Here is a 21,485-nt window from a genome sequence, read left to right as displayed (position 1 = left end):
ATACATTTTCTGCCCCATCATCTCTACAGAAATCTGCATATCTTTTCTAAAGTTACCCACATATATATATATATATATATTTTTTTTTTGGTCTTTTCACTTTAAAGTACCTGACTTCCCAACCTCTTCTTAGTCATTAGTTCAGTCTTCAAAATTTTGCTTTGGTTCTCTCTGGAACCTTTGCAACAAAACATCAACAAGTAGGACCAGTTATGGTAATAATGCCTGTGCGCGTGCACACGTACACAAAGTAGTATTTGTCAAAATAATGGGATTTTCAAAATTTTTTTTTTCAAATTAATCACAAATTGCTCTTGAAGTTTTGACCTAAGAGATGTCTTTTCTGGGGTCTATAATATATAGTTAAAACTATTTTGTGTTTAGAATATTAAGCGTAATTATCAGTCTTCCTAATAGATTCTTACTGTGAATCCCCTCGTAAGATGTGCTTCTGAAAGTGTGGCCCTTAAGTCAGCATTTCAGAGTCCCTGGGTAGAGGGAATGCTTCTTTAGGTAATTCGAATGTACTCCAAAGTTTAATATACTGTCATTTTATCATAGAACACACAAAGGTAATTTAAAACCAGAGAGAATTATTGCAAATTACAAATGAGTAGGATTCACACCAGTGAGGTTTTAGTTCCTAGTTCAATCCTAATTGTCTTAGTCATTTTCTGTTGCTATAACAAAGTACCTGAGATTGCGTGATTTAGAATAATCAAAGTTTATTTGGCCTGTGGTTCTGGAGACTGAGGAGAACATGGTGCCAACATCTGCTTGGCATTTTGTGAAGGCCTTCTGCTGCATCATAACATTGCAGGGTTAAGGCAAGACAGGGCAAGTGAGCTAGCTTGAGTCTCCTTATAAAGCCACTAATGTCATCATGAAGGACTACCCTCGTGGCCTCATCAGATCCTAATTATCTCCCAATGGCCTCACCTCCAAATACCATTAACACATGAATTTGGAAATTAAATGTCTAATACATGAGTTTTTGAGAGACTGGTTAACTCCATTCTATTTCAGTTAAAGAGTTACACCTTTTGGGTGTTGGTTTAACACATGCCTCTTCCCCCTTGATGATCTCTCCCCTGAAAGACTCCAAAATTCTCAGGGACCAAAACCTTGTGGTGTTTTATAACTTCCAGTCCCTGTTGGAATATGTGGCCCCAGATTAATAACTAGTTAATGTTGACTAGTAACATACAAGAAAAAATTTTAAAAGGATTGGGTGTTGCGGTGAGCTGCTGATTATCATTAGGAGAAGGCCCCTCTGGAGTAGTGTGTGAAGGTAGGCCTACTTGCACAGGGAAATGGGAGAATGTCTGGTCCACTTTGCCTGTACATTGACGCTTGAGGTACAAGTGTACAAGAGTTTCCTCATGGAGTATTTGTCTAAGGAAATAAGATCTAGATAGAGGACATTAACATTTTTTATTTTTACCTACTTTTCTCTGACTTGAATTTTTATTGATAGTATGTTTTAATTTTTTTCTTTCTATCAGGATAGCATTGCTTGCATGATTTAATTAATTAGTTGATAATACCTGTGGTTTAAATTAAATATTCAACTTTGGAGAAAGGTGTATTTGCATAAATAAAACCTGTGCTTCCTCTCAGGCATTAACAGAGGATCTTTAGAGGTCACAAAGGCTGCATGGTCACAGACCTGCTATGTGTGACTACAGTGTTATTGCACTATAGCTTGACAAACCTACTCATCTTTGATGTAGAATGAAACTACTAATAGAACTTAGAAGTCTTCCCTCTGGTGCCAGGCCAGCCCCCTAAACTGAAGTTGCAGATACCATATCACCAGTGCACTAGAGGGTAACCCAGCCACTGGGTATACCTCCAGACAGAGGGAGAATGGCATCTCCTATTGCAGGCAATGGAAACTCACTGGTTCTGCTCCACTAAACTAAAACTAGCCTCCTGTAACCCAGTGCTTTTCCTCAGTCTGTCCTCCAGAGCAACCAGCACATAACCTCCTCCTCTTCTGCAAGCTGCCTTTCACATATCTGAGCAGAACAGACTTTCCAAATCCCTAGTTCCTCCAGTAGCAAGTCCATCCCCTAGGACCAGAGAACTGGTTTCATAACATTAAGGACAGGGTTGCATATGGGAATGCCAGATTTGGCTCAGTGTTTGTCTCCATGTTTTCTTCATTGGGGGTCCTTACAAAATCTGGGTAGCTTTGTGAAGAAAAACCCTTCTTCATCTGATCTTTTCCTGAAACTGCTCAAAAGACTTCTCTTTTGTGGAGCTCATGCTTGGCTTCTGTTGGTCTGTTTCTCAGAACATATTAAAACTGTCTGCACATGTATCCTTCCTCCTGGACCATGAGCATTGCGAGGTAGGGACTGTGCAGTATTTTTCTCTAGTTCTCAGCTCTAGCTGCAATACCTGCTGTACAGTGATGCTTAGTCAACCTGTGAGTAGATTGGGCAAACCCGTACTATTGCAGTTATGGTCCTCTGGTGAAGGAAAAAAGAATTGTTTCTTTGAGCATCTCCTTGTGTATTGGGTGCCTGCACTTATGTTATATCATTTGACCCTTAAAAAACATTGCTGAACAAATGGTACCTCCATTTTCCCAGAGAGGAAAACTCAAATTTTGAAGTAACTCAGAAATACTAAGGAAATACCTGAGTTTTGAACCCAGGTATGTTGATCTCCCAGAATCCCACTGCCTTTTCAAAATGTCCCAGAGCTGACCCATTGGGTGCCCTAAACAATGAGGAGATGACTACAGCCTTGGCTGTCCATGTATTTCAGCCATGTAGAATTTAGCCCATTCCTTAACCTCTTTCCCAATTCAGGGATGCTTTTTATTGAACATTAAGTAGTAAAAATGTGTGTGACCTACTGTGTAGGCATCACTCAAGGTGGTGTTTGTTATCCATTCTTCCTTGTGCACTGTTTTTTGTTTTGTTTTTAGAATTGATTTTTTTTAACAGAAACAGTTTTTTAACTTACTTACTTACTTACTTTATTTATTTTAGTGTGGTGCTGAGGATTGAGCCCAGTGCCTCACACATGCTAGGCAAGCACTGTACCAACTGAGCCACCACCCCAGCCCCTCATGCACTGTTATTTGTTGTTGTTTGATTTTGTAGCAGTACTGGGGATTGAGCCCAGGGGCATTCTACCACTAAGCTGAGTCCCCAGCTCCCTCCCCCTTTTGAAAAAAAGTATTTTGAGATAGGATCTTGTTAAGTTTCTGAGGTTGGCCTCAGACTTGTGATCCTCTTTTCCAGCTCACTGGAACTACAGGTATATGCCACCTGTCACCTCCTGTAGATGAGATACTCCTGGAGGACAGGGTCCACTGTACCTGGGTAATATGAGACACAATGGCATTTAATTCTTATTGACCTTATACATTCTGTTTTCTCCACAGGACTAATTCATGTCCTCATTGTTCATGAAAACTTACCTCCTCCAGGATACCTTATGCAGTTGACCTCTCCTTGGTGCCCCCGATTTATTACACATTGCTGAATTGTATTGATTTTATTTGCAGTTGATTTCTTGCTTTGCTTCTTGTGACCTTCAGCTTGTTTTCCTCTCTGTGTGTCTCTAGCTATCTTTAAAATCAGGAATTAGTGACACACACACACACACACACACACACACACACACATGCTCCTCCTCACCCTCTCTCCCCCTCTCCCTCTCTCTCCTTCTCTTTTCCTCCACCCAGCCCCTAGAATAGAGCTCTCTAAACAGGGCACAGATGACCAATAAATACTTTTGACTCCTTGAGCCTGATAGCGTCTTTCTCTTGCCGGACTGACAGCCCTACACTGGAGCCTGAATCCTTTATTTATTAGATGAGATTTCTATAGCACCTTCCCTTTGAAAAGATCAATATCAATGAAGTTTGTTTCTGCTTCTGAATAAGATCACATGACAGCCTTTACCCCTCAACTGCTGGGGCCTGCAGATACAGACTCCACGAAGCCTTGCTACCTCAAATCTTGCTATCTGGCTGCCAGCAAGGAGGCTAAATAAGATTCTATGACAAGAACAACAGAAACTCTGTGGTGTTGGTCTGTACTATAATCAGTATAACAGAAAAGGTGTTTGCAGTGAAGATCACTGCTATGTTTTAGAAAGCAGATGTGGAGAAGGCCCACTAGCCAGCACCCATTCAGTGTTCCCAGGTTGTGGCTAACCCACGGTGCATGGTGTCATGGGGCACTAGAACTGTTTAGTCTCTGAGACTCAAAGCCATTCTGCTAGGAAGCTAGGTCCCTGTGACAGGACCCACAAGAGGCATAGCAGGCAGTCTGTTCCCAGAGAGTCAAAAGCAGCAAATTCTGGATAGTCTGAGAAATAACACTGTCCTAGCTAGAAGGAAAGGAGCTACCAGAATTCATATCTGAATAGCTGAGACTAATTGGGACACATATAAACAAAGTTCAGGGACAGAAAACTGAAAAGAGTGAATGTTTCAGCCCTGTATTTCATTGAAGAAGTGCCTAAAATAATTGGGTCAGCTGACTTTTCTAGGAATTGCTCACCTTTCTGCCACCTATTTGTTTGTACAGATATTATTCCCATCGCTGTTCAGGGTTAGACAGAGCTCTGTAGGGAATGAACACATCTCCCAGGGGCTTTGCGGATAGAGGTGCACCTATAACAGCTGCTTGGTGTGTGTAATGAGCAGCATCCCTGCCCTGACCTGTCCTCACACCTGTAGTCCAGAGGACCCTGTCTCTGTGGATCAGGAGTTAAGGCAGCCTAGCCACTGAGGCAGCTTGTGAAACAAAAAAGTAAAGAGAAATCAAGGTGTTGGAGAGAAAGGAGAAGGGAACAAAATGGAGAAGTACTAAAACCGTGAGGAAATGGAAGGGATGTTTATAGAGGATAATAATGAGGCATATGGGCGGGGGGTCCAGTGGCACTTACTAGAGGAACGCTGATTTGTCACACTACCAGTCCCTGAGCAGCCTGGATGGGGTCACTACTTACTCTTCTCTGAGATTTGAAGGATGTTGTCTTTCTTTGTTATCACCTGTGGCATTGAGAGGTAAAACCACCTATGTTGCCTAATTCATTGCTGTACTCCTAACAGTTCTGGGACACAGTGGAAGGAGGTGATGATGAGGAATGCCCCTCTTTGCTTTGGGTAACCCTTTGTTCACAGCTTCACCAACTGCCATATATGCTAAAGTGTAAGTGCCAAGGAAGGTGACTGGGAGATAGGCGACACTAGCTTGTGGGAAGTCCACCTTCTAGAATCCTCCACAGCAGCCCCTGCCTTACAGGATCCGAGGAAGGCCTGCTGCATTCAGTCTGATGAGTCTCCCAGAAAAGCACTTTGAGGCTCCAGGGGATCTAGGGGCAAGAGTACCAGGGCAGTATTAGATGTTCTCCTCCAATCAAGTTTCTCTCTCTCTCTTTTTTTTTTTTTTAAAGATAGAGAGAGAGGGGGGAGAGAGAGAGAGAATTTTAATATTTTATTTTTTAGTTATCAGCGGACACAACATCTTTGTTTGCATGTGGTGCTGAGGATCGAACCTGGGCCGCACGCATGCCAGGCCAGTGCATTACCACTTGAGCCACATCCCCAGCCCCCAAAAGTTTCTGTAAAGTGTTAATGAGGATATTTGCTTTTGCCACCCAGGAGAAGGGTGTTTCTAGGCTGTTAGGGAGGTGGCAGGCAGTGGCTACAGTGTGGTTGAAGATAGGCCTTGTGAACCCCAGAGAGTATGACAGCTACCACCTGAGCCTTGCAGAACTTCATGGGCCTCCTCCTCAGAGGACAGTCAGGACACATGCTGTACTCTCCACACATTCTGATGTTCTTCCTTCTTGAACTATGTCAGCCCACCAGCCCCTGGAAGATGGAATCTGTGAGTCAGCACACAAGAGAGCTTGCTCCTTCTTGTGATTAACATACAGGATGACATACATGTAGTCCCCATCACTGTGCTATCCATCTATCCATGCTATGGATACACCAGAAAGGGGGAATTCTAGATTTTCAAGTTAAAGGGTATTTTTCCCTTAAGCTGAACTGTTACCCTGGGGTTAATTTTCCATAGAATCTGGAGTAACTGACCAGAATACCAGGGTAGAGAAGTGAATGTCATTGGAAGCCTGTGTGACTATGCTCAGTTCTTCATTAGCTATTCAGCTCATTTTATGGCTGTTTCAATTCCAAGAGAGCATCTAATGCCATCTTGGACATTTCTGGGTTGCCTCTCAAAGTGAGCTTAGCAAATAGCGACTCATATTAATTGTAGCAGTAGAAAAAGCATAATTAGGAAAGTAAACCTGCTAGTGCAAAAACTGGGATATATCCAAAATAACAGTTTTTCAGCTGTCCCTGCTGAACCCATTTGCCCAGTAGACTATGTGGTGGTGGACTCTTGGAGTGGGATAAGAGGATAGTTATTAGCATTACACATTCTTTTATTCCTAGAATTAATTTTCTTCTGTTTTTAATGAGTCATCTGTCAACTAAAATTATTTTTTCATTCTACTGATCTTTATTGAGTTCTAGAAGGAAAGCAGGAAATAAAACCCAAGTGTGCAATCTCTTGGTGCTTTTATTCTTTAGGGGAGAGAGACAGTAAACAAGGGAACAGGTCCTCAAGATGATATCTGGTAGGAGTAAGCACAGGGAACCACAGTAGGGATGGTAGGGCAAATCTGGGAGCAGAGCCGAGACAAGCAAGCTAGGAGAAAAGTGTCCCAGGCAGAGAGAACATAGGTCTTTTGGGGCGGGGGGGGACAAATTTGACATATCTGAGAGCAAAAAGCCATCCAGCATTGCTAAAGCAGAGTGTGAGAAGAGAGTGGAGGGGCAGACGGACAGTGGGGAACTTACAGGCCTTTGAAAGGGGGTTGATTATTATTCTAAACATAGTAGGAAGGCATTGAAGAGTTTTAAGCAAAGGAGTGACATGATCTGATTTACATTTTTAAAATATCCCTCTGGGAGAGAAGCAGAAATGCTTGTGTATGCATAGACTCTCAAGAATACATAAAACTGGTGGCAGTGGTTGCTTGGCCTCTGGGGAGGGTGACTGAGAAAATGAGATGAGAGACCTACTTTTTGCTGAATGTTGCTTTATACAATTTAAATTTTATTATATTCATATATTCCATTATTCAAAGAAGAGTTAACAAATACGAAACAGTACATCTCGGGTCAATTATCCTAAAAGGAAGCCCCCTAAGGCCCCTAAAGTCCCTCAAAATGCTCTGAGGAGGGAGGCTTGGAAGGCAGCAAGAGCAACATCAGGGCATGAGCAGGCCACAGGTGGAGCCAGGACCTCCCTGCATCGCAGCCCTGCTGGCATTCCTTCTGTTCCTCTAGCATGCTTGAACTCATTCCTGCCACCGAACCTCTGCGTGTGATGGGAGAGAATGGCATTTGAGACATCATTTAGAGTAAATCTAATGAGGCCACAAATAAAGATAGTGTGAGTAGTAAGGGAAAGAGAAATCAGGTTTTGACTGGAGCAGGGATGATTAGGAGATAAACTAATGTAGGGGTCAAGAGGATTAATTTCTGTTTTGAACATATATAGTTGAGATTTCTGTTAGACAACTTTGTTTAAGGTGTTTCTCAAATAGGCAGTTTGATAATATAGGAGTTTGGGGAAGAATTGCTGGATGGAAATGTGAATGAGCTATGTAAAGAAGTGAATGTAAAGGGTGAAAAATGCAGGAGGACTTAATTTTGGAGTGATTTTTAGAGAAACCAGTAAAAGATTTTAAGGAGCAGTAGTTAGTGAAATGGGAAGAAAGTCAGGAGTGTGGTATCACAGAGGAAGAGAGAGAAAAGCTGTTAGGAAACAGGGAGGAATGTGCTGTGAGAGGTTAGGGATGGGATATTGGACTTGGCTGCCTTAGCTATTGATTAACCTTTCTCATCCCTTAAGATCCAGAGAGCACAGTGTATCTGCAACTAACTTGTTGATTCCATTCGACCAACACATTTTGAGTGAATCAAGCACTGTTGTAAGGTATGTGTAATAAGTTACAGGAACATGGTCCTAGATTTCATGAAATCTAGTCAAATTAAACAAGTTACATAAAAAAGTTGCACAAGTGATCCTAAAATTTCAATTATGACAAGTAATTGAAGAAGTGCAGGGTGCCGTGAAAGCATGTATGGGGCCCTAGGCTGGTCTGAGGGCCTCCTGAGCTCAGACTGAGGCCTGTATGTGAGAAGTCAGTCAGGAGTCAGTGTGTCTAGAACAGAGTGCCAGGGGTGAATGGCACCAGGGGAACAACAGACGGCAGGGATGTGATTGTGCTACAGTGGTGACATTTTAATTATAGTCAGTAGGAAAGTGTTAAAAGGTTTAACTCTCAAGGAATGGCTGTCACACTCCTTTTGCTGCTCCGAGGAAGGTGGGTTTGAGGTGGGGTGAACACCTAGAGGAGGTATTGCAGCTGCCATGGGAAAAGATACTGGTGACTTCGACTAGATGGTAGCAATAGAAATGGAAAAAAGAGAATGAATTTGATTTTTGAAAATGGATTCATAGAAGTTTGTAATTTAGTGTGAAGAGTAAGGAAGACAACACTAATGACCAGGTTTGCGACATGAGCTGTTGTGGCCTTGTTCTCTCAGAATGGAGACGCTAGAGGAGAAACAGATTTGTGGGTAAGTAGCAAGTGTCCCATTTTAGATGCCCCCGCAAAACTCTGAGATAATCAAGACACTAAGTAGACAACTGAATACAGAAGCATGGAGCTCTAGAAAGGTGTCTAGGGCAGAGAGAATAAGTTTCAGAATTATTAGCATATGTAGTTAGAATTTCAAACCTTGGACAAGAATGTCAATGAAATAAAGAGCCCTCATTGACTCTGCAGGAGTAGCCAGCGGTTCTAGATGCTCAAGTTGGACTTAGCCATTTTTAGCCTTCATTCATGGGGTGTGTTTATACCTAGATTGCACCCATTTTGTTAAGTTCTAGTATCTGAGTCTCTCCTACTCCCACCCTGGGTGAGATGGGATTGGGCTATGGGGGTTAGGTTCTTCCATGCAGTAAGTTTGTAGGATCAAACAGTGGATTGGTGGGGCAGGGTAGCACACTCCTGTAATCTCACTGACTCAAGCTGAGGCAGGAGGATCACAAATTCAAGGCCAGCCTCAGACTTGACCAAACCCTGTCCCAAAAAGTCTAGGGATGTGGGTGATCGACTCATTGGGGGTTTTAAGTAGAGTTTGCAGTCTGACCTCAAATTTGAACTTCTGTCTGTAGCTAAAACATTCTGCCATTGAATGAACCTAAATTAACTTTAAATATAGAGACTCAAGAAGCCAGCTCCTCTGCCCAGCCCCACCACCACCTACAGTGGACGGCAGACATTGTGGGACCTGTAACTTTAAAGCTCAGATTTTTGAAAATAGAAAAGGGCATGCTTATATTCTTAAGCTCTTCAGAATGACCTTTTTGAGTTACTACAGTGAAAACAAAAAGCACGTAGAAAGGCTTCAATCTTAAACGAAGCACATAAAACAAGCGCGTGCAATGCTGGTGTGGCTTGGGTGGGACAGGCTATTGCAGAGTGTCTACAGCCTCTTCCTTCCTCTCCCTCATCCTTCCACTGCAGCTCCCCGCCTGACAGTCTCAGGGAAACAGACACACTGCCAGTACGTGAGCAAACTTGGAAACACACATGCTCTGTCTCTGCTTGTGAGAGAGGCTTGCAGAATTCTCAGCTGTACCTGTGGAGATGCCCAACAAGGGCAGAGAAGCTGCTCTCTGTTGTCCTTGAAAAGTTTTCATGTCCCTTCAACAGCGTCCCAAAACACTGAGTGCTTTCCGGGCTGCCTTGTGTAGTCTTCATGTATTTAAATCAGATATCTCCAAAATTTGCATATCTTCCACCCAAGTCTTTACTGAGTTCTTGTCACTTAGCATGTATTTATAGTCTATAAAAACAGGTTTGTGGAGAGGGGAGAGGAAACTTGTACATCACGCGTTGGGAGCAAGATTTCCACATTCATTCTCCCTTGGCAGCAGGGACTTCTCGAAGGAGAAGAGAGCCTGAGTCTAGACTGAGAGGTAAAGGCAGGTGGGCAGAGGCAAGTTATGTGAGTGGAGAAGGAAGGCACAGGCATGTCTGGAGGGAGGCCAGAGCTGAGGAGCCAGGTGTGCTAGCTTTAAGGTGAGAAGGATCACGCCACCATGAGGAGTCACCCAGGAACAGGCTTCAAAGAAATGATCCTTTCTTTTCTAGGTGTTGCTTTGGAGAGAGAGGTGTGGCATTTTCAGTCTGATGACCTCTGATTACACTGCCATGTGGACATTCCATGACTTAGATGGAATGCGGGTGTGCTTTGGGGGATGGCTAAACAGACTGCAGTCCCAGGGTAAGCCGTGTGGCAGGAGCCTGGCTATTGAGTTACCTCATGAGCCTACCCTATGCCCTCCGAGATGGAATGAATGTAGCTTTGGGGCTGGTTTTATTAGAGACTACCCCTTCATTTGAGAAGATAAACTTATAAGGAAAAAGGAAATGTTTAAAGAAAAGTTAAAACAAACCAGGAGCCGACTGATAGAAGGGTAAGGACTTCCCCAAACCAGAAGTTTCTTGACAGCACAGCATTGCTTTCCTGAGAGCCCAAATGTGGCTGGAGTCGGGACAGCGAAGGGGCCAGAGTTTAGGCACCTCCTTGAGGGTTATGGACCCAAAAAAACAACCTGCTATCAAAAGGTTAATGCTGCCTACTTTTAATTACTGAAATGAGGTTTGACAGAGCAAGTCATTATTCCTGTGGCAAAAATTGCCTTAAGCTATTTTGTCGTAGGGGTAGGTTTTTTGTTTTGTGGGGCTTTTGTTTGTTTTTGTTTTGGTACTAGGGATTGAACCTAAGGGTACTTCACCACAGAGCTACATCTCCAGCCCCCCCCCCCCTTTTTTTTTTTATTTTGAGAAGGGTATCACTAAGTTTCCCAGGCTAACCTTGAACTTGTGATCCTTTTGTTTCAGCCTCCATAGTCCCTGGGATTTCAGCCATGAGCCACAGCTTAGCATAATAGAAGCCAGCAGCCAGCCCCCTTCTTGTTCTCTGAGGATGAAAGAGCTTGCTGGAAGAAACATTCTCACAAATCACAGTGTCCTTTGTGGTATCCTGTGCCCCTAGGTGACAAAATAGGTTTTGCCTAGGCAGAGCAAGAGTGAACTGTGGGAGGTTCTCTGTAAGTGAGGGCTGTGCTTGAGTGGGTGATAGAGAAGACTTTGCTGGGATAGGGCGAGCATTCCCCACAGAAGAAGGGGTAATTAGAGGTTTTATCAAGAATTAGACTGTATGGAAAGAAACAGTAATAAAGGATGTCAACAGTAGTGGACGTTTTTATAGTTTTAAAGCTGTGTGTGTACAGATTTCACCAGGAGTTTCATTCAGACGGACCATGACAGTTTTCTTTCCTCCGCTGCTGACTGCTCCCTTAGAGCAAAGTGCAGGCCTGCTGAGGGAGGGCTCCAGCAGTGCTGAGTGCAGCAGCTATTTTGAGTTCTGTGCTGCACAGGGCTCTTGTATCTTTGCCCTCTGTTACATGGCTGTTTGGTGTAACATGTAGCTTGTTGTATGTAGCTGATATTTTAATTGATTTGGGGAAAACTAGATGATTGCTTCTGTTTTAGAGTTATCTCAGTGCGATTTAGTGGTGTTTATTAAGGAGTAGGGTATGCTTCTCTAAATTGCAAGCTTTCCTTCCCTTTGAAAGATACCCAGCTTAGTGATTGACTCTGGCTTTGGTTCCAGTGCCCTGGGCAGCTGACCTCTGCTCATCACTGGTTCTCTTCTCCAGCTCAGCAGAGCACTGTATCAGCCAGCTCAGTGAGCTGGGATCCAGTTCTGGTTTTTGGAGCATAATGATTTTCCCTCCACCTTGCAAAGCCAGGAATGGAGAAGAATGTAAAACAGACACTTCCATTCCTGAAACACCTGCAACTGCTTTGCCTGTGCCATGGGCCTGATGAAATAAAATGCATTAAGATCCTTTAATACATTTCTGTGCTACAAATTCTGCCTTGGGCATTGGGTCAGCGGATGTGGTATAATCTAGGGATTGCTACTGGTGGGAGTATAAATGGCTAATGCTTTGCAGCAGGCTTTCCTGTAACCACCTGCTGTTCCTAACATGTACTTACAAATGAGCTATGAGGTCAGTGAGCTGTCCTAAGCTTTAAGAAACTTTTACCTTGCTGGGAAAAAAATGGACTTTTTTTTTTTTTTTTTTTTTTTAATGAGTTGCCTGGTCATTTCAGCTGCACAAACGAGGCACATTTGTTGTTTCTTTCTTAAAAAGACATTTTAGAAACCAAATGATACCTAATTACTGAGTTGAGATTTGGAGTGGCCACCCTTAGGAAGCTCTTGGGTAGATTCTGTTTGTTGGAGCGCCTGTGCATCTGCAGCAATAGTTTGATTTGCCTCAGGACTGAACATAGCTGCCCAGGCCTAGTCACCTCACCATGCAGCATCCAGCAGGGGCTGGGGGCTCCTAAGCAGGTGCTCTGTGCAGACAGCATGTGCACTGCCACCACACACTGCACAGCAGAGTATTTTAACAGTACCCCAGTCCCTGAGGCCTGTCGGTATTTTTAGGTTCTGCTTGAACCTTTGACAATTTGAAATTCAAATGAGCAAGAAAGTGTAAAACATTTTGTGCAAGTGAGGTAAAAATACCAAGCAGCTGGAGCTGAGGTCTACCCTGGTCTGAGGCTTTAATAAAACAGCCACTCGGGTGCCTCTAATTTGGGGATCTGCACGAAAGCAAATGTTTTATTGAAGTCCCAAAGTGTCCAGAGCTGCCCAGTTTTACCAACTTTAAATGGTGCCTTTTTATTCCAAGATGAGGTCAGTAAGCAACATTTCTGCCTTGTAGGGATTAAATGAAAATGTCAAGGTCTCAAATTTTGTGAATTTTGTCATCACTTTCTTGGTCTCCCTTGGGGTATTACATGAAAAACAATAGTTCTGACCATTGCCCACTTGTTAGGGCGTGGAGGGATACACGGGCCTCCTCAGGCAACAGAAGGAGTCTGCTCAGGCAGAAGGTAAAGTGGACTCAAGTGTGAGGCGGGCTCCTTCTCTCTGGCCTCCAGCTCCTGCTCCACCCACGTTCCCTGTTCCCCTCACAGTAGACATTCCCTGTAGCCTAGGGGAAAGGGACAATGAAAAGAAAGGAACTGGCAGATGCTTGGCTTCCTTCAGCTGCCTCTGGCTCCCTGCCTACCAACACTGCAGAGACATTGGCCCAGTTTCCTCCAGCACTGGGTTGGATGACTCCTGGGAGTATCCTCCTTGGGGTATTCCTCTTGGGCAGTGGTCATTGTTGATTTTTGTATAGGAGTAAAATGGAAATATTGTTAGAACTTCCCTAGTACTTTAGAGCAAGGTGTTGGGTGTTACGGCGTTTTTGCCTACTGATGGCATTTGTGCAAATTGCTCTCAGTAAGTAGATTTGGTCTCAAAATACCCACACCCCCCTCCCTTGTGTAGACAAAGGTGAAAGTGAGCTGTGAAAGAGAGCATCCAAATGAATTGTGTGAGTTTTCTATGTGAGCTTTAAAAACTGTCAGGTAAAATCAGATGTTTGGCTCCCATTAAATGAGCATTTTTAGAACTTACAAGTCTTGGAGAATGTGCTTCTCTTCAGTTTTCTGCTGGGAATGTGCTTCCAGGCCCTTCCACATTGGGCATCTTCATGTCTAATGTGGCCCATGGTCCGTTGACTGCCTTAGGAGGGCCGAGTCCAGATGTGTTCATTTAACATCTGTGAGCGGCCTCCCCTCTCCAGAGAAGCATACCTTCTCCCCTTCCCCAGGGCCTGTCTGCCTTCCTTATTCATGTGGGCTTCTCTCAGGACTGAGGTTTGTGTACTGAAATCTTATGTATCTGGTAGCAGTGGTCAGGAAAGCTGCTGCTTCCCCAGAACTTTGTCTCTTTTTGTCCACAGCCACAGGTGTGGGCAGTGCACTGGATGCTTCCCACTTCATGTCCACGTGGCCCCTCCTGATGCTGCCTCCTCAGCTCAAGGTGCTCTTCTCAAATTGAGGGTGGAGCTGATGGAGCCCATAGGGAGACCTTCCAGCCCAGATCACCTGTCGAAGTCAGGCAGCCACCCTACTGCTCTTCTCCCTTTGCCCATGTCAGAGAGAAAGCGACAGTCCAGAGAGGCAGGGTGGGACCATGGAATAGTGTGCTTGGAGAGCTGCCTCTTCACCCTCCCTTTTTAATCAAGGACTCGTCCCAAATTGCTCTTCAGTGCCAACAAGCAAAGAGTTGCCCACGCAAGTTCTTGAGCATTTTGTGCAGATTTACTGAAAACAGCTCAGGCAGCCTTAAAGGAGTCACTGTTCATGAAATCCAGTAACCCAGTGCTCCAGGAGCAGGACAGCCAGTCACATGACTGCAGGGGAGAGGACTGAGGTTAAAAAGCACATTTGGCAGGCATTTCATGTGTTCAAAAACATCCCTGGCTGTTTTTCTTTCTCTTGGGGTAAGTGTCCTTAACCATATTTTCCCACCCCTTACCTCTCATTATTCCTCCAAATAAATTGTAAATTGTGTAGCTGTGATAAACAAAAGTATGTTGAAATTGTTTTTAAAATCACATGCTGCTGAACAATGGGATCATGAGCGAGTGTAGAATTGGGGTGTGTGTGTATACAAGTGAGCAATTAGGTTTTCATCGATACCTTTTTAAATTGGGGGATAAAAAGAATTGCAAGGTTCCCTGGGTGGAGGTGCCAGAGACATTGTCATGGTCCACCTCATCAGCTCTGTGTCCTTCGTGTTTTGTGCCTTCTGGATGCCAGTCTTCTTTGGCCCTCTCTCAAAGGGCCCATTTGGTTTCTAATGAATGATATAGAGAGAGTACTGAGGCCAGCCCAGACAGGTTGGAGTTAATGCTTGTGTGTTTTAAGATTGTGTTTGTCTTTGAAATTAAAGACAGTCTTACAGAACTCACTCACACACACACACACACACACACACACACACACACACACACAGCACGAACGAGCCTGGACTCATCTCTGTCCATGTCTATTTTGGTCTCCAGAGGATAATAAAAAGTTCATGACACTCACAGTGGTTTCTGGAAACAGATCTTTTGAGTACCAAGAAAAAAAATGAATAAAGATCGGTTCCCACCCATCCCTACCCACCATCCTCTGTACCAAACAGCACTCTTCTGATACTGACACCAGAAGGCAGTTAGCCATCGTTCGCTGTCAGTGGATAATACCTACTCAGCACTTGGGACAAATTCCAGCATGTAACTTCCTCCTAGTGAATGATCCTGACAGGAGAGGGAGTTAAACTTAATTTATGTTATCTAATAAGCTCAGTGTAGCAACTTGGAAAGTTAGCCTTCCAGAATTTTCCCGCAGACTTCTCCCCAGTGAATTATGTAGTGCCATATATTACAATTGTTACCAATGCCACGCTCCCCAAATGTAGTTGCTACTGAGTAGTTCTCACTTTTCAAAAATCAAGGCCAGGTTTCAAGGTGTGTGTATCAGGCACAGAACTTGGGTATTTGGGCTGAATGAAGAATCCTTGGGGTGGACAGAGAGAACACCTGGGAGTGTTGCTAGGGTTATCACTCACTTTGTTTCCTTTTCCACAATGGCTGCCCCCTAGCTGGCAGAAGGCAGGTAAAGCAAATTGGGGTGATGACCAAACTGAAGCCTCTTCCCTCCACCGGAGTCTGCCTTTGATGAGGTGTTCAGCTGAGCCAGGAGCTGGGTTGATTCCAGTGGTGATCCATTTACTGCTGCTTTTATTCAGCCAGCAGCATTCATCAGAAGGATAGAAGAGCCCCTGGGACTTTGTCCTGAATCATCCCAGTATCTTGAAGGAAGGGAAGGGGCAGTAGGGATGTCCCCATCCCTTATTATAGATATTGCAGGTACAGAAATATGTCAGGACTTGGTGACAGACATACCCTGATGCCATCCTGTTGGTTCCCCAGCATGGCTACAAGTTCCCCCTTACCAGCTGGGCTGTGCCTCGGAAAGATGATTTTCTTGTTAGATGGAGGATGCATATTGAGGCCATGCACGCTTGTGCTGTGAAATCCTTTAGGAGAAAGACAACTGGTATCCAATATCTTCGAGTAATGAACTTATCAGTAACTATAACACATGAGCTCATTAATCTTAACTTTGCTTTTGTACCAAGTGGGAGTTCAGCTTCTCGGGAGACAAAAATTTCATCTCTGTTCTTTTCCTTAAACCCAGTCCCAATTTAGAGTCAAACATATTGCCCTGCTCTCCCTGGGAAGCAGTTAATAATATGTTTTCTTGAACAATGGATGGCTCAGGTCACTCAGGACCTCCAGGCTGCATGCACATGCCCAGGCACATGGTCTGAACTCAGGGCTTCCAAGTAGGGTGTGAGTGTCATCTTGGTCTTTGAGGACATTTAAGACCACACACACACACACACACACACACACACACATACATTGTTTCCTCAAACTGATGAATGGTGTCTAGGTGAAGTTAATCTTAAAAGCTAGAATAGTCAAGCAATTCTAAGTCAAAGAGATAAATGCTGGCGGCTTCACAATATTTGACTTCAAATTATACTACAGAGCTATAATAATAAAAACTGCGTGGAACTGGCATAAAAACAGACACACACACACCAGCGCTACAGAACAGAGACACAGAGACAAACCTAGTACCAAAAAAAAAAAAAAAAAAAAAACCTAAGTTCACTGAATCTTAATCTTAAATCGTCCATCCTGGCCACTTGGTCCTTTCCTCAACATCTGTCACAGCCTCCACATCACTGGAAAGAAATTGAGGCTGTGGGGTGAGTCTGTTTGCCAGAGTGCTATTATCCATTCTGTGTTTTCAGGATCTGGGCTTAAAATAAGACAACCTAGGGAGGAATGTTTTTGGCCTGGAGAATAAATGAGGGAAGACAGGCTGGGTGGGCTTCTGTGGGCACTGGCTGCTATGGAGAGCAAGTTGGAAGCACTGGCTTCGTGGGGAGGCTTGCTCTTCCTACCTGCCGCAGACCCACCCACGGGATGAGGGTGGTGAGGAGCAGCCAGTGCTGGCAGATATCTTCTGCCTGTGTCTTCTCCACACCCTCCCTGTGGAGAGGCGTGCTTAGCTAGCGTGCGGAGGCCCAGAGCTCAGCCCCTAGAGCGCTGGGGGCGGGAGAGGAGAGGGCCAGATGAACCCAGCAGACACTGGGCGTCTACACCACACTAGAGCCCTTCTAGAGGTTGACTGGAACGCTCACAGGAGCAGGCGACACCGTGGTGCACCTTTGTGTGTGCCTTTGTCCTGGCCTCTTTGCTGACCCCTGAAGTCCTCTTCATTGTGGCCACCCAGAGGGACTCTGCATCACCTCCTTGCTGTCTGGCCTCTGAGTCTCTGGATCTGCTACTTCACCAGGAAGGCTGTTTCTCTTATTTGCCCCCGACCAGTGTCTCCCTTGGAGTCCTCTGCTCAAAAACGAAACCACAACAACAAAAAGCTAAGGACCACAGCTGCCTCCACACCTGGGAGGGAAGGGCAAGCGGGAGGCCCTGAGTGGGGACCTCAGCCTCCCACCTGCCCAGGGGAGTTGAAGCATCAAGTTCCTTAGAGATGACAGCCTGAGAGCCCCCACGGCTTAAGGGCATGGTTTGACACTCCCGCCCTCCCCACAAGCCCTAGCTATTCAGAAGGTGGGCTGTAAGCGGAGCCATCATGGTTTCTCCTCCCTCTCTGCCTCCTAAAAACAGTGTGGTGGAGGTCACGGTGTGCCTGCGCCAGGGACAGTGCTGAGCTGGCAGCTGGGTGCTCTCCTCCTGCACGTGACTGGGGGTGGGGAAGTCAGCCCACTCGGTTCCATGGGAAAAGACAGTGACTCACTGCAGCAGTCAGTGTGGGGTCCCACCCTTCTTGGGTCGAGGGGGACAGCCTTTGAGTAGCCCCAGTGGGAGTTCTGAGGACGTCAGACTGGCTTGGGAGGCTGTGGAATGTGGAGCGTCCTCATCAACTGTTCAGCAGCAGGAGGCCTTGCTGTTATCACCATCCCCCACCCAGATGCCCCCCCACCCTCTGAGTTAGGGTGACCTCCAGATGCCCTGCTCTAACAGCTGCTGTCCTCTGCCTCTCCCACCCTGCAGGTTACGTGTTCTGTATGTTACATCGCCTCCCCGAGCAGCATGACTGCACGTTCGACCACATGGGCCGCGGCCGAGAGGAAGCCATCATGAAAATGGTGAAACTGGACCGGAAAGTGGGGCGCTCCTGCCAGCGCATCGGGGAGGGGTGCTCCTGAAGGCCAGGCATGGCCACCACATGACGCTGTTCTTAGTTCACTAATGTTAGCCTTATTTAGGACAAAGTCAGCCAGACACCTTGTACTGGGCACGCGTCAGACTACAGCCAGTCCGTTTCCTTTCTTTAGCCAGCCATCCTGGTACTGTAGTTTAGGGGTTGATGGTGGTTGAAATTGATTTCTGGCTGGTTACTAAGGTGCCTGCTAGCCATTGTATAAAATTAAAACATGAACAATATTTTTTTTTGAGCATGGCTAGTGGATTTAAAACAACACATACCTGTCACTGCTGGAGTCAAACTTATAAAAAGCCTTAAGCGGAAAGTGTTCCAGACGGAGACTCTGAGTTGTAGAGGAGTAGAAGCTGGTGTTACAGTTCCACGACGCACATGGCTTTGCCAGAAACTCTGTTTAATGTTTGGCCTTTCACCTCTTCACTTACCCTTAGTCCAGGAGCCAGGATACCTGATGGCCACGCGTGCCTTGGCCATGGGAGGCTGCTGATGGCCACGTGGCTGGGCTGGGTGGTGGCCTCGCTCTCCCACACAGCTGGAAATGGGGGGCAGGGGACAGATTCTTATGGAAATTTTTTTACCTGACTTGCTATGAAAAAAACTCATCACACGGAAGAGAAACAATAACCTCACCTCGAAAATTAGCTCCACTCAAGACTAGTTCATGCACGAAACCCACCTTTTCTACACAGGATCCGCAGTCATGAGAAGCACCCAGCCAGAGTGTACCCTGACCCCAGTGGCTCTGGTTGCCATTTGCTAACCGCAGGGATCTGGCAGTTGATCAAAGGCCCGTGGCAGCACAGCACTGTGGCTGGGGTCTACAAACTGGCTTCTGCAGCCAGATTTCATATTGGGAGTTTTTTAAAAAGACATTTCATAGCCACCAGGAATCGGTAGTAGTGTTGGGGAGCAGCTGGGGATGCTGCTGCCATAGCCTTGGTCCCTTCCACCCAGAGCCCACTTGCCCTAATGGGGCTAAGAGGATGGTGCCGTGGCCCCCGCTCCTTCCCGTGCAGTCCATAGTTGAAGGACAGCCTTCCGCCTCTGCCACGTGGCAGGCTTGGGAAGGGGAGGCAGCCTGCCTCACCAGAGTGTGGGTTGGCACCTCTGGAGCAGTGGCTGTGGCTGTGGCAGGAGGTGGGGAGGGCAGGTCTCCCACCCATTCCTCTGTGTGGGCAGAGAGTTTCAGTAGCCACAGTTGCTCAGCCAGTGGGGAAGAGGGGTGGTGGGCCTGGTTGCCTTGTTAGGAAATCGTTACCAGTCAGCTGAGGGTCTGGCTGGGTGGTCCCCAATCAGGTGGTGGTTGTGCCAGTCAGAGAGGGCGGGAGGCTTCTGCCGAGGCACCGTGGTCTGCCCACACACAGGCTACTGATGGAACAGTTTAACCCAGCAGTTTCCTTGTATCCCACACCACACAGTTCAACTACTCTGTCTGCAAATTGTCAGTGGAACACCTGCAGCTGCAAATGTTTTTCAGTCCAAAATAATGAAATAGGAAATCATGCTCTTCCCAATCTCCTGCCCCCACCCCACCCCCACCCGAGTGGAATCCGCTGCAGAATCTCCAGCCTTAATTATTGCTTCAGGACCCAGACCCGTGTCTTGCTCTAGGGCAGCCCAGGGCAGAGGGGCCAGGTCTGCCCAGCGTTTACCACTGTTGTCAAGCCACGGCCCTCTGGCCACTACATGGCCATCCTCAGTGAGGCGCCCGCCTAGGCCCCCCGCCAAGCTCTATCCCGAAGAGGCCGCAGGTGTGTGCCCTTCCTGGCCCTCCTTGGGCCCCAGCAGCTGCTGCTTGGAGGCAGCAGTGGGAAGGAGGTGCTCTGGGTGCCACCGCACACAGGGCCCACGTTCACTTCCTGACAGTAGAGCCGGGTGGGGGAGGAAGGGCTTGTTCCCCTGCAGTATCTGTTCTGTGAAGTTTGTTAAATGTAAGGAAAGCTTAAATTCTTGTATCTTTAAAGAGAAAATCTTATTTAACCCTTTTGTGTTCTAGATTTACTTACACACATAGCCTAGAGCTCAGTTTTAGTTTTAACATTGTGAAACTATTAAAAGAATCTTGTAACTTTATTCTTTTTTTCTCCTGCTGAAAAAAATTAAACGAATCATATGGAAGTTTGGAGTTCTCTATTTCGCCGGTTTTCCTAAACGCCCCCTGAATAGCCTAAGCAGTAGAATGCGTCTGGCCAGGGCTGGGAAGGAGATGGTGGCTCTTGGTGCAGAGTCCTACTGCACACTCTGGAGGTGGCTGCTCCAGTTAGTGCCCAGGCTGAACAGCTGTTGTCCCAGTGTCTGTTGGTAGCTCTGTCTGTCGCACTGGAGTGAAGATGTGTCCGCAGCCTCTGCCAGCACCAAGGAGGTGACAGTTGGGGGTGGGGTGAGAAGCAGCCCTGAGGCCCCCCCCCCCCAAGGTGTGGCCTGGGTGCCAGGTCCTAGACCCCTGTGGGGTGAGTGGGGAAGGCTCTAGGAGAAGCACGTGGTGCTGGGTGCTGGATACACCGGTGGTGCCAAGGCAGAGGGCGGGTGCTCATCCCACTGCTTTTAGGACAGAGGGAGTAACAGTTGCCATGCGGGTGATGTCAAGACCTCAGAGGTGACCCAGAGGGACCAGCAGGTGGGCAGGAGCAGAGGCCAGTCTGTGGCCTCCCTGCTTAGCCAAGCTGGTGGGGAGCAGGGGCCTCCCTAGCACCCCCTTCCTAATGGCTTCAGTAAGGCCTTTACTTCGGCCAATAGAAATCAGCAGAGGAGGGGAGGGGAAAGCTTCCTGGTGGGCAGCAGCGGTCTTCAGGGAACTGTAAGCAGCCCCCTTGCCTCAAGAAGGTGGTCACGGAGAGACCCCAGATGGGCACAATAGCAAAAAATACCCCAGTAGGGTGTGTCGGGGCCTGGGAAAGGCGTATCTCCTCTGCAGCCGGGCTCGGGCTCAGGCTTCTGAGGGAGGGAACCAGGTGGGGCTGAGGAGGACTCAGGCCTGCTGGGGACCCGTGAGCCTGAAGGTGTCTGGGCAGTCAGTCCTCGGTGCACGTAGACTGTTAAGCAAATAAGAAGAATCTGTGAATGCCGAGCAAAAATAGTAAGAAAGAAACTGCTGACCTGCTGCATGACTTGGCTGTGGGTGATATTTACAAATAATGTAAACACATGCAGAAATAATGAACACTTTGGTGAAACTTCATGGTGGA

The 21,485-nt window shown here is 46.3% G+C and overlaps 1 protein-coding gene across 2 annotated transcripts in view; it reads left to right on the top strand.

Moving 5' to 3' along the window:
• Nucleotides 1-20,418, top strand: part of Zfand3 (zinc finger AN1-type containing 3) — a 336,281-nt gene extending 315,863 nt beyond the window's left edge. For both annotated transcript variants that reach the window (XM_076858780.1, XM_076858779.1), the window contains one exon: nucleotides 18,129-20,418. In XM_076858780.1, the coding sequence (XP_076714895.1) occupies nucleotides 18,129-18,283 (155 nt within the window). In that variant the 3' untranslated portion in view covers nucleotides 18,284-20,418. The remainder of the gene's footprint in view (nucleotides 1-18,128) is intronic.
• Nucleotides 20,419-21,485: the final 1,067 nt, after the last annotated feature.

This window comes from Callospermophilus lateralis, chromosome 6 (genome assembly GCF_048772815.1).
Source record: "Callospermophilus lateralis isolate mCalLat2 chromosome 6, mCalLat2.hap1, whole genome shotgun sequence".
Classification (NCBI taxonomy): Eukaryota; Metazoa; Chordata; class Mammalia; order Rodentia; family Sciuridae; genus Callospermophilus; species Callospermophilus lateralis.
This window is presented reverse-complemented; position numbering and strand designations above follow the sequence as displayed.